This window comes from Sinohyriopsis cumingii, chromosome 4, assembly GCF_028554795.1.
Source record: "Sinohyriopsis cumingii isolate HCF-2022 chromosome 4, ASM2855479v2, whole genome shotgun sequence".
NCBI classification, from domain to species: Eukaryota; Metazoa; Mollusca; class Bivalvia; order Unionida; family Unionidae; genus Sinohyriopsis; species Sinohyriopsis cumingii.
In genome coordinates, this window is record NC_142964.1 from 143,710,712 (window position 1) to 143,732,279 (window position 21,568).

A 21,568-nucleotide genomic window follows, 5' to 3' on the forward strand; every position below is an offset into this window, starting at 1 on the left:
GCTCTCTCAAGCCAAACATTTCGAAATGATGACTGTTTCTTACTGTTGTCACATCAGGTATATACATGCCTACCAATGAAAAAACCAAAACAAAAACCCGTTAGAATAACAAACATATTTACCAAGAAGTTAGTCTTTGAAATTTTTGATATTGTTCACTGACAGATAAAGTTATGAGTTTTGACCCCCATTTAGGAAGTTGAGTGGGCATAGTGTCCTTCAGGCAGTTGAACTGTAACAAGCCATTGACGAAGAAATAATTTATGAACTTGACTGTAACATTTGAATTTCATTTGTTAGGTGCAGTGTTTTATCTACCCATGCATCATGCATCAAATACGCAGACTTTTTCGATAGTCGCCGGTACTTAAATTGACTCACCCGAATGTTACATTTGACTTATTAACAAAAACCAAAGGTTCGGTCTAAAAATCATTGCCAGTAGATAAATTAACCAGTAGATAAATTAATGCACCCCAATATTATGTTTTGTTGATTAAAATAAAATTAAGCTTTGGTCTAACAACTTTAATGGCTAGATTACAACTCTCCCAGATGGAAAACATGTGGACATTAGTTTCTTACATTAATGTTGTCATAACACATAGGGTTAAAACTGAGTGTGGAGCCTGGAGCTGACCTTATGTGACCTGTAACTGTCACATCATTTGTAGCAACAGGATGTTAGAACCGTATAATCACCACACTCAAGAAAGAGGCGGAAAATAAACACGAGAAACTATTATTATATGTGCACTTTTGTCATGCAGTGAAGCAACAATTTGCATTCGCTCAAATTTTATGCCTTGCGTTGTTCCAATATACTGTCAGCATTCGACTTAAAAAGACATCCAAGGCAAGAAAAGTAAAATAGATCCAAAACAAACGAAATTATCTTTTGGACGTTTATGACCGTGATAATAGTAGAGGTCTCGCTAGGATTTTAAAGCTAGGTGTCCAGGACTCCTGTTTTGGAAAACACAGGAGTCCCACCAGCAAAGTTGCAGTCCCCTACCAGAAGCATATTGGGCATACCTGAAGTGTCTAAATTTCCAGATAAGTAGAACTAGTGGTTGCCACTGACTTTGATTTTCTAACTTCTTTACACACCGACATATAACTCTTGTTTGTCCATTAAAGTGAGAGTGCATTATGTAAGGCCAAGGAAACTTCTTACTCCATGCACTAAGCTAAGCATCACACATAGTGTTTCATGTGAAATATCAGTTCTAGCAACTTCTAGCACTCTGTTGAATCTCATTACAATCTTCGCCTAGTCACCCTAAAATACTTAACCAAATCTTCAAACAGCATTTTGTCTAACTATCAACATGTCTTGATTTTGAGGTCACATGCACTGCTGATTCAGCTACACTTGGAAATGAACACAATAATGAAATTGAAGTTGTTCATTTGACGTTCTCTTACACAAATGTACGTCACTGGGTCTTTCTGCCTCTGAATTCAGCCATTGTAAATATCATTACATTTTCCCACCACTCTGCAGCTAGTCAAGTCTTTGAACTTGCCACCAAGTTATTGGGTCATGTTCTTCAGATGTACGCGTACAGTGACAACATGTACATCTGGGGGTCTTTCAGACACTGAAGTTTCTCATTGTAAATATCAGCACAGCTAAAATGATCATTTGATCAACACATTTTCCCACTCAGCAGATGGATGAAGCAGAACTGGCAAGTCCTTGAATTTGCCATCTGGCAAATGCGTGCGTAAAGAGGATTCCTCTATAAGTGATTTTCTGCATCCCAGGTATAAAAAAAAATTGCATCCATATACACGTGTTTAAGCGTTTCCAAGACCTCTGACCGTATTGTTATTGAACCGGTGGAGCCTTCATCATCCAATGGTTACTCATAAGATAAAACATAGTTCGTGCAGCAATGGTTGAAAACACAGGTGGCAGCGTTTTCAAAAAGAAGTTAAGTCAAGTGAAGAATGTGACAGTTAAGACTCATTTATATTTTGCGATATATGTACAGAGGCTAAATAAACCACCATGACCAAATGTGCAAAGAATAATAACTTTCAGAACAGTACACTGACAAGGCATGCTGTGTTGCCAGAACACAAACTGCTGATTGAAGGTCCACTCCACAACACCAGGCAGATTTGAATGCAGGGTTACAAAAACATTCTTCCAAACAAGACATAGCAGTGAAAGTGAAACTTAAGTGTGTACATTGGCTGAGTGTAGACAACATCCCTTTTAAAAAAAATACAAGTCTTTTCTTAATCTAATACACAACTTAGCGGCTGAAGAAACTGATGCCATTGGCATTTTGAAGAATTCTGCCAATCATTATGACTTGGCTACTACCTGTTCAGAGGTACTGGAGTGCCTATCAAATGTTGTTGAGGATAGTCTTGTATGTGACCTGCAAAATTCGTCATTTGTAACAGCAGTGGCAGATGAAAGCACTGACATAGCCAACAATAAACGCCTTGTCATGTATGCTCAGATTATGTCTGATTTATTAAAACCTTCAGCAAGATTTTTAACAAATATAGAATGTTCACATGCTTCTAGCAAAGGAATTGCCTTATTGGCTTTAGTCACATTACATAACTAATACTTTCTTTGCGTATTTAAACAATGTAACTATATTTTAAAAACTACTGAAAACTGATCATCGGCTAGAATAAGACTCATAGATTTGGATTTTGACTCACTGTTTTTTGCCTTGGTGAGTCAAATGACTTACATGAAGCCATTTGTAGATAAAACACTAAGTGTTTATTTAACAGTTTCATGGATAAGCAAATTAAAGACAATTTGATACAATGTTTTATACGCTGGTCAGAACCATTGATCTGACTGACATGTCTGGCAAATGCATGGAATCAAGGAAGCCTGCTGTAAGATTAGGGGACTGAACTCACCTGTAAGGGGTGGTATCCCTAATGGCAGGAGTATTAGTCACTGTTGGTCAACATGGTTGAGGAGAAATAAAATAGTATATCATTAAGTGTTCTCATTTTAATTATAGCATTTTTCAATCTTTTCCTGATCAAATCACAGATTTCTGTCATGAACCTTCTAAAGGAGAATTTTCTGCACAAAAGTACAGTTCATAGACTCAGGACAGGAATTACAGATCTTTCATTGCAATTAATTAGATCCTCAGATGTAATAGGCACGTTTTTTCTTGGCATATGGTAGATAAACCTTGTGCCTTCTTTCATTTATTAGCAGTCAGCTGTATTCACTAGCAGTCAGCTGTATTCACTGTCTGTCAGTGTCATTGAGCAAGATTTTATATGTTTCATGCTGACGTGTAAATTGTTTGGCCATGATTCAAAGAAACATTCAACATGTTAAGTGACTATTTGGCACTAGTCATCCCCTAGGATTCTCCCAATTTATGGCTCCCTGTTTGACTTGGAACTTGGTCATGACAAATAAAATTAACGAGAGTTGGGGAACATTTGTGTAGTATGTACACATGTCTAGTCTTCAAGGTTTTTCGTCTTTGTTTTGTTGCCAGAGACAAACTGCAGTGATGGCAGATTTAGAGAGTTAAGGAATCTTCATTAAACAAAGTTAAATAACCAACTCTTTAAAATATTGAATATTTTAAACATGCAGTAATAAATTATTAATGCATTTGAAGCTGCAGTGGCTGAGTGGTAAATGTTCTGGACTCCCTGACTAGAAGACTGTGGACCTGACCACCTGTGTTGGCCATCATGGTATGTCCTTGAGCTAGACACTTTGCTACAATTTTATTATTCCAGTATAACCTTTTATGTGCTGATGTGCAAATAGAAGCCAATCAGTAACATAATGCATTTACAGTATATACATTTTAAAATGTCTTAAACAAATAGATGAAGAATTTTTTATTTTTTTCAGTCAGTACCCAATGGTAGAAAGCACTGGCAAGGCCAAGGTAAGTTTTTGATATTTATTTTGGTGTGTGTGTGTGTGTGTGTGTGTGTGTGAGAGAGAGAGAGAAAGAGAGAGAGGGGGGAGAGAGAACACTGATGTAATTATGTACCTTAAAGCGTTATAATATCTGGGCACATGTGATTAAAGTACTGAATTGGATCATAATGATATGGGCATATGTCTGCTTTCTGTATTGATTTTGGATCATAACATGGGTATGTGTCTACCTTCAATGCAGATTTGGTTCTGTGGAATTCTTTACTTTAGCAAAGTAACACATACCCCACACAGGTCTGGGATTTAGCAGTAATTCCTTTGTAAACAGAATGACTTGTAGCTTATCTAATTATCTAATTGTCCTACTAACTCTTCACTAATCCTTGAGTGAACCTGGAATTTTTTCGATGTGTCCATTTTCATGAATTCTGTACACCAGTTACATTACATAATGCTGGTCATGAATTAGCCATTCAGGTCTGCTGGATCCTTCAGTTGTGCTTTTCCCATTATAAGCATTATTTGTTGATATCATTCTCCTTCAGCTTTGCCTTATTCCAGTGGCGTAACACTTACAAAAATGCCACATTTTTCCTGTTTCTAACAGTCGTACAGCCAAGTTTTGAAAAGTGAATTTAAGCCTCTTTTTGAAATACCACAAGTTAAATCCCATTGTTAGTTCCTCTTGAGGATTTATGCAGAGAAAATTTGGACGTTATATTTTAATTAAAATTTTACAAAAATGACCAATGGTAGCACAGACTAATGCTGACTGGTCACAACTGAAACTTAACTAACTTTTGGATCGCAGTAATTAGGAGAACTGATATACAAGCAGGAAATTTACTAGTTTCATATTACTGCTAATTTCAGGCCCTGCAGCTGCAAAACAGTATCAACCTAGATCTGCGGACACATAATGGATCAGAAGATCAGGGTCCATGTTCATTGCTTATCTCATCATGGGCAAGCAGATCAGGGTCCATGTTCATTGCTTATCTCATCTTGGGCAAGCAGATCAGGGTCCATGTTCATTGCTTATCTCATCTTGGGCAAGCAGATCAGGGTCCATGTTCATTGCCTATCTCATCATGGGCAAGCAGATCAGGGTCCATATTCGTTGCTTATCTCATTATGGGCAAGCAGATCAGGGTCCATGTTCATTGTTTATCTTATCATGGGCAACAAGATCAGGGTCCATGTTCATTGCCTATCTCATCATGGGCAAGCAGATCAGGGTCAATGTTCATTGCTTATCTTATCATGGGCAAGCATATCAGGGTTCATGTTCATTGCTTATCCAATCATGGGCAAGCAGATCAGGGTCCATGTTCATTGTTTATCTCAGGCCAGGAAAAAAATTGTTTCCTATTGCCCTGGTTTTAAAATAAGGTTAGTCAGGTCTTTTTTTATATTTTATAAACATGTATATGCATATATTTAATGAGGGTTTTTTAACCACTGGGGACAAAGTGCTAGGGTCAGCAGTGTGTGTGCGTGTGTGTGTGTGTGTGTGATTTGGATTTTGGTGTTTTTTTTATATAGATGTATTGTGTCATGATTTGCATTTTTAACGTAGCTTTAACAATTTTTAAGTCATATCGCTATGATGTCTGCAGTGTGGCAATTTATAGTGATGTCTAGTACTGGGGCATCATGTCGCAGACATGTAGCGTGATGTCCCACCCAGACACATTGTCCTGACACCAGGCTAACCAGTCCTACCACTAACCTCGTAAAGCTTAGCGCCAAGTGAAGCAGCTGTTAGTACCATTTTTGTAAGTTTTTGGTATGACTCTGCTGGGGATCGAACCCATGACCTCCCACATCCAAGGCGGATGCTCTAACCACTAGGCTACCAGAGTGGGTCAGCAGTGAAAAACTGATGGTCGGCTGACCAAAACCACATTTTTGTTTGTTTGGCCTTATGATTGACAAGTAGATCAGGGTCACATTCATTGTTTATCTTATGATAGACAAACGGATCTGGGTCCATGCTTATTGTTTATATTGTGATGGGCAAGCTGATCAGGGTCCATGCTCATTGTTTGTCTTGTGATGGGCAAGCTGATCAGGGTCCATGCTCATCATTTAATTTTGTGATTTCAAGCAATTTGGATCTTGATCTGTTGGTGCATTATTCACATTCAGTGTGAGTTGTATGTAAAGATGGAGCCCTATTTACTCTCATAAGACCTCATAAATTGTGTACCTTTTTTTATATCAGACTCCATTATATGGTATACCTCACTTTACCAGACTTCATAGATGATATACCTTTCTGTACTATCCACCATTGATGGTGTACCTTTCTTTTTAGTAATAAAAAATGTCAACAACATTTAGATCATAATAAGACCAAGGATCACAGGTCCCTTTTAAAATGTGTCACAGTTTTACATGATCAACTTAAATTTGGGTCCTTTATATTAAAATTATTAACAGACTGTACACGTGGCCAGCTTTTTGGGAGGAAAAGAAAAAAATATATTAGTTTTAAACGAGATGGTTAAAGATTAAAGCTGCTGGAGATTTTATTAGATAATGAATGCTGGATAATACTGCACATTTTATCCCAAGTTCCATGCCAAGATTTCTATTGTACAGGTAAAAAAGATTTGATAATTAATTCTTCATTTGTTCAAGAATGCTTTGTTCATTTCAGCTTTTGGTGAGAACAGCCAGTACAACAGCTCACTTCGTTATGGCCCTACTCCATGCTTAAAAGTGCGCAACATGTTTGATTACAGTGTGTAAGTTGACTTAAATTCACTTTGCATTTATTTACAGGTTTGTATATTCATTTTTATATGTACAGTGATTTGTTAACCATAAAGGCCCTTGTTATACTGCTGACCTCTTTAAACATTGGAATAGCCTTGGATCCCTATACAGGCCTTGTTATAGCATTGAATCCATATAAAGGCCTTCAGTATACTGTTGCCCCTCTTTAAACATTTGTATAGCCTTGGATCTCTTTCAAGGCCTTGGTATATCCTTGAATCCCTATAAAGGCCTTCAATATAATACTGCCCTATTTTAAAAATTGATATAACCTTGGATCCCTTTATAAGCCTTCATTTTAATGTTGCCCTTCCTTAAACCAGTGTTGTAGTCTTGGATCCCTATAAAGGCCTTCAGTATGCTGTTGCTCCTATTTAGACATTAGTATAGTTTTGGATCCCTATAAAGCACTTTCATTATTCTTTTGCCTCTCTTTAGACATTAGTATAGACTTGATCTCTATAAAGGTCTTCAGTATGCTGTTGCTGCTCTTTAAACATTAGTATAGTCTTGGATCCCTATAAAGTGCTTTCATTTTAATGTTGCCCTTGCTTTAAACGTTAGTATAGTCTTGGATCCCTATAAAGGCCTTCAGTATGCAGTTGCTCCTCTTTAGACATTAGTATAGTTTTGGATCCCTATAAAGTGCTTTCATTATACTTTTGCCTCTCTTTAGACATTAGTATAGTTTTGGATCCCTATAAAGTGCTTTCTTTATACTTTTGCCACTCTTTAAACGTTAGTATAGTCTTGGATCCCTATAAAGCACTTTCATTTAATGTTGCCCTTGCTTTAAACATTAGTATAGTCTTGGATCCCTATAAAGGCCTTCAGTATGCAGTTGCTCCTCTTTTGACATTAGTATAGTTTTGGATCCCTATAAAGTGCTTTCTTTATACTTTTGCCACTCTTTAAACATTAGTATAGTCTTGGATCCCTATAAAGGCCTTCAGTATACTGTTGCCCCTCTTTAGACACCATTATAGTCAAACTTGATATAAAATGCACTGAAATGTATCTATTGTTGCATACACAATTTCTTTGTCCATATTGACAAACCATCGTAACAGTGCATTGTTATATCATAATCTGCTTATGATGATATTGAACATGAGTACTGTATGTTGTGAGATATCCGCTTTTTTTGTTGTTGACATTTCTGGTAGCGAAGATCAACCAGATGAGGCATTGTCTCGTCATCTATCTTTCGTCGGATTTTCGCCTGCTTGCTAGCAAGTAATATATTTACATTGACTGACATTTGTATGTAGATGGTAAGTAAAATTCCTCTTCTTTTCACTCAGAATTAAATCCTTCAGAACACTCACATTTTCTGTACTAATCTTTGTCATCAGACCAGAACACCTATATCTATCATTCGTTGACCCTTTGTTAAATTTTTGATGCATGTGTGGAAGGCAGCATCACTCCGCTACCACAAATTTGGGTGAGTACACGGTGTTGATACTCTATTCATGCTATACATTAGACATGTATATATCAACAGTATACAGTAGTCCCCCTCTTGAACGGCCCTCCTGACCAGCGGCCAGAATCCGTTGGCACCGACGAGTTTGTGTTCAAAAGTATCCCTCGCAAAAGGCCACCCGGCTAATATGTATCCAGAACCAGTATTTTATTCATAACGTGTTAAGTAATCCGATTTCTGTTTCCCGATCTCAAGTTTTCATTACTGAAAGAAGTGTTGAGTAAAGTACATGTACCACTAAGGTTAATATTATATCATTTATGCCTCACGAGAAGCCAAATTTATTCCATAAAAACCGAGAAAGACTCAAATTTTAATCCATACAAAAGGGTAAGTACATGTAATCCAATTAGCCTTACTGCTGTGTTATCATAAGATGTCTGGTTTAGTCACTCTGATAATTGTTAAGATTACAATTATTGAACAGTAGTAACAGCTGAGAAGTGGCAGTATCGATGTACAATACCCAAGTCAACAGGAAAATGGTTTGATAGCCTTTATGGCTTCCCTTAGTAAGCTGTTGAGCTTGTTCACTTTGATAATTAGTGGCTATTACTACTGACAATAATTGTCAAAATTGCGAATCCTAACAGCTGTGAGGTCAAATCTATGTGATGTTAATGGTACATATCGAAGCCATTATGGCTTCTCTCACTTAGTATAAAGAAATATATAAAAACAATAGGGTACCAGACTGTGACTAACGAATCATGTGACAAGATCACTTCCTTTAAAAACACATGGCAATTTGTTTACATGCATACAAAATTGTTTTATCAGTATTGTAGTTGGCAACATGAATAACTTGCTACAAAAAGATCAACATGTCATCGAGGAAAAGAAAAATTCTCAGTTTAGAAGAGAAAGTGAAAGTAATTCAACTGATGGGGGTGGGGGGTGTGTGTGTGTGTCAAGGATAATATTTAAATGCCAATTAAATAATTTTGATTAAGTGAAATTTGTGTTTTAATTCTATCTTTTAGTTCCACTTAAGCGTAATCATCATAAATGCAATGTGTATTTAAACGTAAAATGTGTCAATCTGCCATAACAGCTATATCCGCAAGCTTTTCTCTGAGAACCTAATCAAATGCCGACTGTATTTTAATAACTGACTTGCGGAAGTATTTGTTGTATTGTTGCACTGAATTAAAATCTAGCCTCCTTTGTATTGTCATGTTAATTATGACTTTTGAATCAAATAAAGGAGGTGGAATATAAAAAAAGTTAAAAGGCATGCAAATCTTACATACTTAAAATCTAGCGGTCCCATTCGTATGTTGGGTGAACTCCCTTCAGTTGATCAATCGAATACTGTTACAAATTTTATTGTGTATGTAACATAAACTACCTTAAATTAACCAACGCTTTCATAACTGTGATCAAAGAAAGCAAGGCAACCAAGTAAAGTGAATAATTCGTAAAATAAAGAACTTGGTTTCACAGATACGGACCGTTGTGGGAATGCGATTCTGAACTGGCACTTAGAGATATCCTCAAGGATGATAAGAAGTTTCACTCTTACTTTCCATGAAATCATGACATCTATATTGTACTAATTGAACAATACAAAATTGAGTTTCGACGTAACCAATTGTCTCATAAAACAACTGCTGCTAGTTTTTGAAAGAAAGGAATCTTGTTTGGTGGTATATCAACAGATAGTCTAGTTTCTCTTGACTTGCTAGTATACTATTTAATTCCACTCTGGGAACCAGACTAATCAACAAAACAAAAGGCATTGATATAGTACATGTTTTCGCGTACACAATGATGGTTGTTGAAACCAGTTGGAACAATCTTTCACATGTTGGAAATTTTGAAAATAAATGTTATTTATACAGAATAACAAACAGCTTCATTAAAAAAGTGCGTTATTAACAATTAGTATCGAAGTGATTATAAAAGGAGGATTCAGTTATTCAACTGCCCAGTTCCCTACCCCCCCCATAGTTTTCTTGATGTATAAGTGGATTTTTTCAACTTTTTGAGGTCTCTTGATAACTTGCTCCCTTGCTTATAGTGTGGTCTATGTTTGTGGACCCCATTGTGCACGAGTTATCAAGGGAGATTTGTACTTTCCTTACACAATCATTATATTCTGTTCATAGCAGCTGTATGGCTTAGTTAGAAGAAAACAGATTGGTTTTCTAATGTTTAATCTTTGCTGTAAGATTCTAATTTATATTTGGTACAGAACCAGTCTAGGTATTTGGTGCTAAAAGTCGTCAAATTTATTCTAGTCAGTAAGTATGTTAGTGCAAAAATGTTTTTCAAATAATTTCAAAGTTGGATTAGAAAAAGAAAAAACCCCAGATTCCTCCAAAGATGAATACATGAATGACAATGCAGCTTTCCATTGTAGGGCAGCTTTATGCCCTTTGCAGGCTGTGTGGAAGGATTTTAAAATTGGTAATGGTGGTAAATTTGATGTGGATAAACTCTAGAAAACAAAGAAACACCTTAACTAGCTCATCTTACTAACTCCAGTACTAAGGTAACTTCTTTTTAACAGCAGAACTCAATAGTGGACACGAATGTTGTAAATGCCGAAGTATTATTTACCGAATTCTTAATTGAACACGGACTACCCCTATTGGTAACAGACCACGTTGGTCATTTGTTCCAGCAGGTGTCTCCTGATTTCTTAATTGCAGAAAATATGCATGTGCAAGAACAAAAGCATCTAATATTGTTCAGTGTTTAACTGAAGATACTTTACTTAGTTTAGTATTGCTACAGATGGGAGTAGTGATTATGACAACAAAAAGTTGTACCCAGTCTGTGTAACAGACTTTGACAACAAAAAGTTGTACCCAGTCTGTGTAACAGACTTTGACAACAATAAGGGCAAAGTGATAGTGTTCTTATTTCACTACCAGAATTGACAGTATATTCCAGTGGAGAAAACATTTTTGATTTGCTTGACAATGCTGTGAAGAAACATGATATAAATTGGTAGAACTGTATGGGGTTTTCAGCTGATAATCAGTGATTGGAATTCATAAAGAAGTTGCATTCTATATTTTGAAAATGTCTACATCAGTGTACATAACAGGTTGTCCCTGTCATTTGATGCACCTTGCTGTGGGAAAGGCTGCTGATAAATTAGAGGGAGAATTCCTGAAGCATCAAGTTGGCATTCTACCTGACAATGTACCTCATGCAATGGTACTGTATTTAAAAGCTAAAGGACCCAATCACTGTAAGGTATAAATTTCCTCCTCTTTGTCAGGTTATGAAAAGGAGTATTGGTTCTTTACCATTCTAATGATCACTCAGAGATTGTTCAGTATTGTTAACAAAAACAAAAATGTATTGAGATCCAGGCCCAGTAACCCAGTACATGTACTTAGTGCTTTACTGGTGTGCAAAACATTCATGGTCTCAGCTGGTACAAATTGTTTTGAAATGCAACATGACAGTCTAACAGTTTGTTGCTATTTAAAGCTAAAAGTGCTACATATGAAACTTTGAAGCAGTAATTGATATTAAAAGACCAGATGGGTAAATAAATCATCTTGCATATATGCTCATTTAATTTTTATCATGTATACGGATTACTCTTTTTCTGCTCGGTTTACCTTTTTTGTCCACTTGGATTACACTTTTTCCTTGCCAGGAATTGGCATGTATGTATTCAGTCTGGAGAAGGCAGAAACTTTGCAATTGATCTGGTCATTACTTGACAAGTGAGCAGTGCAGAGAGTTTACAAGTACAGTAGCCTTTGACTCCAGGCTTTTTCTAGTGCCCAAAACCATTGAGAAACTCTGGCCAGTCTTCATCCAGCTCAGCTAGTACATATCCTCACAGAGATTAAAAATAGAAATGACAGTGTCAGTAAGGTATTCCATAAAGAGGAATGAATTTGATGAATTTATCTTGACCTAACCAACATGTTTCCACATCCCTATCCATGTAGCATCATGTAACTTCTTTTGGTTTGTCTCACAAGGAGCAGTATATACCAATTTCATGCATTCTCATTTGGTCTTAATATTAGTCCATGGACATTCACAATATCACCTGACTGATGCATTCTGGTTTAGGACTTGCTGTGCATGTGTTTCCATCAAAAGATAACACAGTCCAGATCAGACATGTTCATTATCTTAGCCAACACAGTCAAGATGTGGCCTGGCCCTTTCATCAGTTTGTTAGTTTCAATGGATTTGTATACAGACCTTTTTGTAATGAGGCGGAATCATAAACTGCTCACCTTCATCCTGCCCCGACCCTGACACTGAAGGCTGGGTCACGGTGGCGCTTTTAGTCAGTTGATCTGGGTTTTGGGGCTATGCTCACCACACCCATGCATTCTGGTGTTGTGGATAATACAGAAAATATTGAGTCAGAACTGCAAGTTTATTCTTAGGTGGACAGGTTGTGGGTGAACAATCTACTTCATGTTGTAATAGAATGTAGTTAAAATCATGCTAAAAACAGCCATGATTGCATGTGTTTCACTCCTGCTTGGATTGGCTTCTCTTTAATGCCTGGCTCTTGTCAAGTCTTCAGTCATGGAGAGGATCTTGCAACATAGAGGAACTTGCACTTTGACAGATTACAAAGGAAAGTGATGGGTTTTCATTGACTTGTGCAATGTCTGCAGCATAGTGCCTCCTTCCTGTTATTAGATATATTTTTATCTCTGGCTCTTTTTGTGAAAAAAGTTAGCCATAATTGCAGTCAGAGGTTACTGTTTCATGATCTCTGACACTTTCAGGCAACACATGTAGTGGAGATACTGGTTGATACAGACCTATCAGACCTACTAGCCTGTTTTGACTTGAATAGGCAAGACGTCTAACCCTGTTTCTTAAATGAAATTTTGTGTTGGTTTTGACATGGCTCAACTCAGATCAGTTCAAGCCTTCAATGAGAACCTTTTAAAAGGTTTCATCATATAAAACATGTTTTCTGCTAGTCTTGCCTTTGCATGCAGGGTGAACAAATTGCATGCCCTTCCAAATAGACTCAAAACTATTTCCAGTTCAGATCAGATGGTTCCAAACTCGTAATGACACAACTATTCATATTTAAGAACAGGTTATCATCAGCAGGCATTGAAAGAATAATCATCAGTTCCTGCTCACTGATTGATACATTGGGAGTGGTGGCAATGAAGGCCAACATCTTTTCCCTCTTGTGAAATTCCTAGCATTGTGGGTGGCTGAAGTGGGCAGTATGTATACTCTGAATTTCCAATATTTCAGACATTCCTCATGAAGATTTCAGCTCATGAAATTAGTGATCTCTGCAAGCATTGTGTTTGGACATAATGTATCAGTTTGAGACATAAAAGCCATTGGCTGATGTACACAGTTAACCTTCTCAAGCCAAACATTGAATCAGGTGGGTCCATTTGCAGTGACCCATATGACCACCAGGCCAATTTAATGTCAGCATGACATACTGGTGGGCATGGTTTAGCACTTTTGCTTCATTTACCTGGAATTTGTTGGGTCAATAAGGAAGACTAATTCTTTTCTTCCTATACAGTATTGTTGTCACATGTTTACATAACTTGATTATACCATCTTCAGGTAAGGAGAGTAGTTTATTCTTCATGTAAGTAATCCAGCCATTCTTCCCTTGAAGTGGGTCCATCTTAATGGTAGGAGAACAAGTTATCTTTCATACAAGTAATTCAGCTGTTTCTTCCTTGAAGGGGGATCATAATTGTAGGAGAGCAAGTTTTCCTTTATATAAGTATTCTGGTCATTCTTCCCTTGAAGGGGACTCATCATAATGGTAGGGTTCTCTTGCATTTTCCCTCACATTACCAATTATTCTAACATTAACAAGATTGGGATTGTGTTCATTGGAGAAAGTTAATTTTTCATAAATAATGTTTGTCAAGAACACTTGAATAATCACATTACTAATAAACCCTCCCTCTCCTACCAGCAAAAGTCAGCATCCTAAATGATATATCCGTCAGCTTAAATGGACAATAGCCATAAGAGGGGTGACCACCTAGCAGTGGTAATTAAAGGTAATTTTTAAGAGTTTCCTCCCTTTGCCTATGTTCTGTAGACATTAAAGTACATTTTTCTCTTACTGGGATTGCTCGATTGAAGAGGTAAGGTAATTAGTTTTTAATGTGAATGTGATGATACAGTTAATCTCTGAGAAACATAAGGTCCAGTTTCATATTACATTCAGACACAGCAGTGATAGTAACTATTTCCTGTAGAACTTTCAGTTGATGCATAAAATGAGGAATGAAGAGTTATCTTCCACTGCTGAATAAAAAATAATGCAATGAGAAGTTCTTAGTCAATGTAATTGGTTTTTATATGGTTTATTGGCTTTTGGCAGAACATATTATACCTTGACCATGTCTGGCCATCTGTCCATTATCTTGTATTTATTTTTAGGCATTTTAACTTTAGTTCTGTGGAAAGTACTTTCACCAAAATTGGTTAGCTTGCACAGTTTTGTGGGGAATAAACAAACTTTCAGATCAGAAGGTCAAGGTTTCTGTGGCTGAGAAAAGAAAAATGGTTTCTACACATAAAGCTGGCGTGTGTATGTGTGATTTAGGATTTTAGTATAGCTTTAACAATTTTTCAGTCATATCGCTACAATGTCTGCAGTGTGACAGTTTGTAGTGATGTCTAGCACTGGGGCATCATGTTGCAGACATGTAGCATGTCCCACCCAGTCACATGATCCTGACACCAGGCCGACCAGTCCTAACACTAACCTTTTAATGCTGAGTGCCAAGCAAGGCAGATGTTAGTACCATTTTTGTAAGTCTTTTGGTATGACTTGGCCTTTGTTTGAACCCACAACCTCCAGCTTCTGAGGCAGACACTCTAACCTCTAGGCCACCGGAGCGGTTGAGAACTGGTAGTTTTGTTGGTGTACTAAAAATCTAAGAGTCATGAATTTGTTACCCACCAAGGTTGGCTACCGTATATTCTATAAAGTGTTAAAAAAGTGTTAAAAATGCTGTTAAATTCAACTGAAGCAAAAAAACCCACCTTTATTCTACATTACATACATGGACCAAATAATCAGGTTAGCTTGCACATGAGGTATGGAAGAAGCCTCTTTACTTTGGGTCAAAAGGTCAAAGATCAAAGTTACCATGACTTAAAATAAAAACAATTTCTGCACAATAACTTTGAACATCATGGACCCAGACCAAATTTTGTTTGATACCTTTCACTTAGGTAAAGAATAAGCTTATTTGTTTTGGAGTCAAAAGGTCATGCAGGTCACTGTGGCAAAGAAGTAAAATGGTTTCTGCTCATTAACATTATTTGTAGATCACATACCTGAAGAGACTGCACTTGGGATTCCTAAGAAGCTTATCAATTTGGGGGTTTAAAGTTCAAAGAATATAGGTCACTGAAAGAAGAAACGTATCTCCACAAAAACTTAAGTTCTTGACTAACTTTACCAAAGTTTGTAGATGACTTGCATGATGGATATGCAAAAAAACTATTGATTTTGGGATCAAAAGTTCAAAGTAAAAACAGCCTATATAATAAGAGGTCTAGAAGTCAGAGGTCATGATCACAGTACACCTGACAAGAAACTAATAGATTCAGCAAAGTTAAGTTTATATCAGAAAGACACATCTTGAACAAAGGTACAGGTCATGGAGACCCATTGGTCAATAATCAACTATGCTATACTATTTACTGCATAGAGGGCTATTTAGGGTAGATGGATAATGTGCCATTCATTCTAGTCGTCTGTGTGTGTGTGTGTGTGTGCATGCATGTGCCAGTGTGCCATTCATTCTACTCATGTGTGTGTGTGTTAACACAACAACAACTAATTAGGGTTGTGGCTGTTGACTTTGTATACCAAATAGTATGACAGCATTTGGAAACTCCTTTTTTTAGTTCATTTCTGAAAATGTGCATGCTAATCAAATTTTTTTCTATTACTGTGTATATACCATGAAGCCCTACTAAAATGCAGATTTAGGTAAACCTTTTTCTTTGTGTAAAATGAAACCTGTTGTAGTCATCTCTTCATTACAGATGTCAAATGTATGTAAAAGTGTTAGGTAGATTAAGGTTCTTTTTACATTCATTTAACTTAGGAATAACATTGAAAAAGTAATGGGGGGATGCGGATTTATAATGTATAAGTTTCTAGAAAATTTCAGACAAAAGCTGAAAGGAGATTTTTGCATTGGGAGATACCTTACATTGGGAGATACCTTTATTACCAAAAGCAGAAAATATTTAAATGTATATGAACTTTGTCTGCACAGTTTTGTAAGCTTAGTAAGGGACCTTTAGACGATTGTCTTTCTAAACTTCCTTTTTCTGCATCTCTCCATTAAATTTTTTAAATTTCTTTTACTATTGCCTATTAAAAACTTGTTTTCTTCTCATATTAGGGAAAGTGACATGGACTGGGAGAATGATCTTGAGGAGGTCATTTTAGAAAAGTGCAAGAACAACAATGGGATACTGCATATCTATGTAGACAGGACTTCCAAGGAGGTAAGATGTCTCCACCTGTTGATGCCTACATTAGGCTTGGCTCAAACCTCTCGTACAGTCACCTTGATTTGCATCTTCATCAAGGTGTAGCTCTATTAAAAAGATAGTGATGTTATTGTATATAGTAGTTGAAAAGAATTTATTATATTGGTCATATCAGATGCTTACCTACCTGTGCACAAAAAAGGACCCACATCTGCTGGTAGCAGATTCAAGTTAGTATTGTTCGCTAAATATCACTTATAGAATAAACAGCAATGACCCCTGGCTGCAAACAGCAGATCTGGATGTACCTTGTGCGGAGCTGGCTTTTCATTACATTCAAATTTGACTCAGATGTGCCAGCACATAAATGTTGGCAGATCTGGGTCCGCATTTTGTGAAGTTGGATATGTATTATGTATAAATTTTATCCAGATGGGCCAGCAATATATATATATATATATATATATATATATATATATATATATATATATATATATATATATATATATATATATATTTGGCCCAGATATCCCATCACATTATATGCTGATCAGTCTGAGTCAGTAACATTTGATTAATGTCATGTGAATAGCTAAAAGTGGAGGAACTAAACTATTCTTGTAGCATTTTGACTTTATGTCAAATTTTGTTAGACTTTTGTTGCTTTTGGGTATATGTAAATGAAAGGTAAATCATAATTTTCATCTCAGTGAAATTTTAATTAATAAATACTTCTTGTCAAGTCAAGTAACTTATGTGCAAATATTATCATTCATATGTGATACAGAAATGCAGAATTAAAATAAAATTCACTCTTGATTTTTATTGTGTGTTCATGGGAAAGGCATTTAGCTCCTTTTTTCCACTGCATGATATTGGCAATAATGTATTAAAAGTGCACTTAAAACCAGGCAACCAAGCCAAATGAAAATAATGAAAATGATGCAGCTTTGTAATCCACCATGACTGCAATATTGGTCGTCTTAAATATCTCTGATGTGTCCAGAATGAATGGTTTTATCAGCGCAGTATTTTAACTAACAGACTTATTATGACCTGTAATCTGACTCACAGTATGGATGTTATTGTGATCATCTTGAAAATCTTGTTACAGTTACTGTATTTACCATATATGTTGGGACACTATATTTATTGGGACACCATAAATTAATTTTAAAAGTCATTTTTTTGTGCATTGTATGTTCTGGGACACATTGTTTTTTTTTTCAAGTCATAAGTTGTGGGACACCTTTTAAATCATCAAGAAGTTACATATCAGAAAATGCACTCCAGCTGAAATTTTATTTTAAAAAATATAAACTGAGTACTTGAGATAAAGCTCCTTAATTCACTATAGCAGCATCTCATCAACACAACCCTTCTCCTGCACACATATGATCCATTCTTTTGGTGCACAAAGATATTTTTTTTGCATTCTCATACCATGCAAAATTGTTAGAGGCAACACATCACCTAAGCGGAAACTGCAAGGACTAAAGTCAGATTTTTTCAAATCTGCACCTTTCTAATTCTCACACTTTTGACCCTGATCTTAATGTCAGTCCATCCAGGAATGGAGACCAAAGTACATTAGAATTTCATACATGTTAATGATCATATTGTCAGTGGAATCATCTGCTTCTCTTCTGACCTTCATGAATTCATCAAATGATTTTATTTTCTACAGATATTCTGGGTGATGCTGGGTCATCGCCATCTGTGCACAGAGCATTATATTGTGTCACTTTAAATTTTTTCCATTGTTTCAATTTATTTTCAAAATTCCCATGAATACCGGTGAAAAGGAACCAAAGTTAGCTTCCATATCTCAGCCATCTTTGTATATTAAATTGTTTTTAAAAAGATCGGCACACTTAAAAGAATCCATGGTTGTCTTCCAAGGTCATGGTCAGCTTGCTTTACATTAAAAAAAAACCCTTTGTATTGATATCCTTTAAAAAACAACAATAAAAACCGGCTTCCAAATATCCAAAGTCGGCTTCTGATATTTGCTTGTTTTGTAATAAAAATAACCTTTGTCTTTGATGTCCTGTAGGTAAGTTCAAAGAAATTTTTTACTGCTTGCTGCCAATTGTGTTTATTCACCACCCGGGCTTCTGTGTGCATGGCTGCTGTAGTTATAATTAATACAAAAGAACATTGATGTCTGTGGGTAAATAGTAATGATACTTTTGTAACCTGTGCTGGCGAAAAGATTGTCACTTGCACTCAAGTGAATATGTTTTCAAATAATGATTTTTATTTGTGAGATGCTGTCATACAGTAGACCTGGATATAATTCTGTCTTGATTATTTTGCACCTAACACTGTGTCATGTGTGAATGACAGTTGCCTTCAAGATATCAGTTGATTATTTCCCTCTTGTTTGCAATTTTTTTTATCCAGTTTTCAGTCGGATTACATATTCAAACCTTTGAGCACAACTGAACACAATTTGTTTCTCAATGTTTATGTCAGTGAACAATGTGGCATGTGTTATCGGACATAAGCGATAAATTCACATTACTTATGTTTGACTCATCTGCATCAATGGAGATGATGTGGGATGCAGGAGAGACAGGTATATTTATGTGAACAAATGGCTCACTATTCCTCTAGTTCAGTGATTTGATGAAACTTGCATCATACAAGTCTTAAGGCTCCAGTCAATCTGAAGGAAAATGAAGAGTTACTCCAAGAAACAAATGACTGTTTAAAGTATTTAGAATTCTAAATACTTCTTGAACACTTGCCGTAGTTTTAATGTAATTAATGTATTTGCAGGGCTGTGTGTACATCAAGTGCTCAAGTTGTGAGAAGGCATATGAGGCATATCAGTCCCTGCATGGTTGGTGGTTTGATGGTAAGTCCCACATAATAATGGTACAAATAATTTCATCTCCTGGATAAGTGAACAAGTTGAATTTTCATAGAAACAATGACTTAGTTACTTCCATTAATATTTGTTTTAATTTACTTCATTCATTTGTTAACCACAAAATTTAACAATTGTATGTGAAAAAAATCGGTGAGTATACTTGGTTATACTGTTAAATTGCATATCTACTCAGTATACATGTATCTTTTGGCTGGGAAGTGGCTTCAGTTTGAGGTGAGTGATGTTTCCCTTTTAGTCTTTAGTGGCTTATGTGCACAACTGAGCATTGTAAAGCATATGTATCAAAGACTGCACTGAGACAAAGATATTCTATCTGTTGGGGTCTTATATAGTCATACTATCCTCAATGAGTATTGCACACAGGGTGCATCTATTTGGCACAGTATTAATGTGTATTTCAAATCATGTTAGTGCATCTAATCAGCGTTTAATGAACAGTTTAAAGAAAGAAGGAAAAGGAAAACACGTTGGTTTTCTTCCTTTTAGGAGTTGTGGATATCGTATGATTTTTGCTGTCATGCAGATGAGGTTAAAACGGCTTTTGATAAACATGCCACACTCATATCTTGCTGGGGTCATTTATGTATATGATATTATTGTGGTACATATCACACATCATAGAAAATTATCACATTTATGTATGTGATACTGTTGTGACATATGTCACATATCATAGATAATTATCACATTTATATATAATACTATTGTGATACATATCAGAGACAGTTATCACATTTATATGTATGATACTATTGTGGTATATATCAAATACAGTTATCACATTTATGTATGTGATCCTATTGTGGTACATGTCACATATAGAAGACTATTATCATCTTAATGTATATAATGCTATTGTGGTACATATCACATATCAAAGACAGTTGTCACATTTATGTATGTGACAATATTGTGGTACATATAAAAACAGTTATCACATTTACAGACCTGCCAACTCTTACGATTTTGCCGTAAGTCTTACAAAAATTAACCTTAAAATATGGACTTACAACATACTAGCAAAAATTATGGGAAAATGATCATTGCCGAAAAATTCGGATAATTGGTTTATTCGTGTTTTATTTGGATCTGGATTTCATCTTAGAATTAGTTAAAAATTAGTCAGGGAACCAGACTAACTTTACAGCAGCACCCCAGACGCTTTAAAGTGCACCTATTTGTTTATCCAAAGCATCTGCATGATCAAACTGTTGATTATAGAATTTTATAAAAATTGCATCCAGAAAGTGATGAATGTCTAAGACAAAACGGAAAATAAGCTTCTAGAAAAGTGTTAATAATCAAATCAGAAGAATAAAAAGGAGTATTCAGATTCTTGTGAATTATAGCTTGAAAGAACACAATTATGTTTATTGGATATCACATGCCAATTTGTGTATGTCTTGTGGCAGGAGATATGATTGCCATCATCATGTGAAATGGAAAAGAAAATTTCCAAGAATTATGTCAAGTTGAAAGATAGCAACAAGCCATTGAGCTGCATCAGGTTTGGAATTAGAGTTTGTGCAGTTGTACTAGTGGTAAATAAAATCAACACATACTTTACAAACTTTTCAGTTGAACATAATGTTTATCATCGATGCGTCAAACTTTTAATTATGTTTTCCTGCTTTATAATAACAGTTGATATTTTGTTACGCCTTCCTGAAAACTGGTAAATCTTACGGACAAAATTCAACTGCCTTAATGAGATGGACTCATCAAGGTTGGCAGGTCTGCATTTATGTATGCGATGCTGTTGTGGTACATGTCACATATAGAAGACTATTATCACATTTATGTATGTGATACTGTTGTGGTACATGTCACATATCAAAGACTATTATCACATTTATGAATGTGATACTATTGTGGTACATTTCACATATAGAAAACTATTATCACATTATGTTATGTGATACTATTGTGGTACATGTCACTTTTCAAAGACTATTTTCACATGTATGCGATACTATTGTGGTACATGTCACATATAGATAGAAGACTATTATCACATTATGTATGT

At 35.9% G+C, this 21,568-nt stretch overlaps 1 protein-coding gene across 1 annotated transcript in view; it reads left to right on the forward strand.

Annotated features, from left to right (window-relative positions):
- The window catches only part of LOC149802240 (inner nuclear membrane protein Man1-like), a 79,859-nt gene that overhangs the window by 47,939 nt on the left and 10,352 nt on the right, over positions 1 to 21,568 (forward strand). Inside the window, exons 10-13 of the mRNA XM_089956664.1 lie at positions 3,875 to 3,911; positions 6,573 to 6,660; positions 16,553 to 16,658; positions 19,428 to 19,506. Coding sequence (XP_089812790.1) covers positions 3,875 to 3,911; positions 6,573 to 6,660; positions 16,553 to 16,658; positions 19,428 to 19,506 — 310 coding nt within the window. The remainder of the gene's footprint in view (positions 1 to 3,874; positions 3,912 to 6,572; positions 6,661 to 16,552; positions 16,659 to 19,427; positions 19,507 to 21,568) is intronic.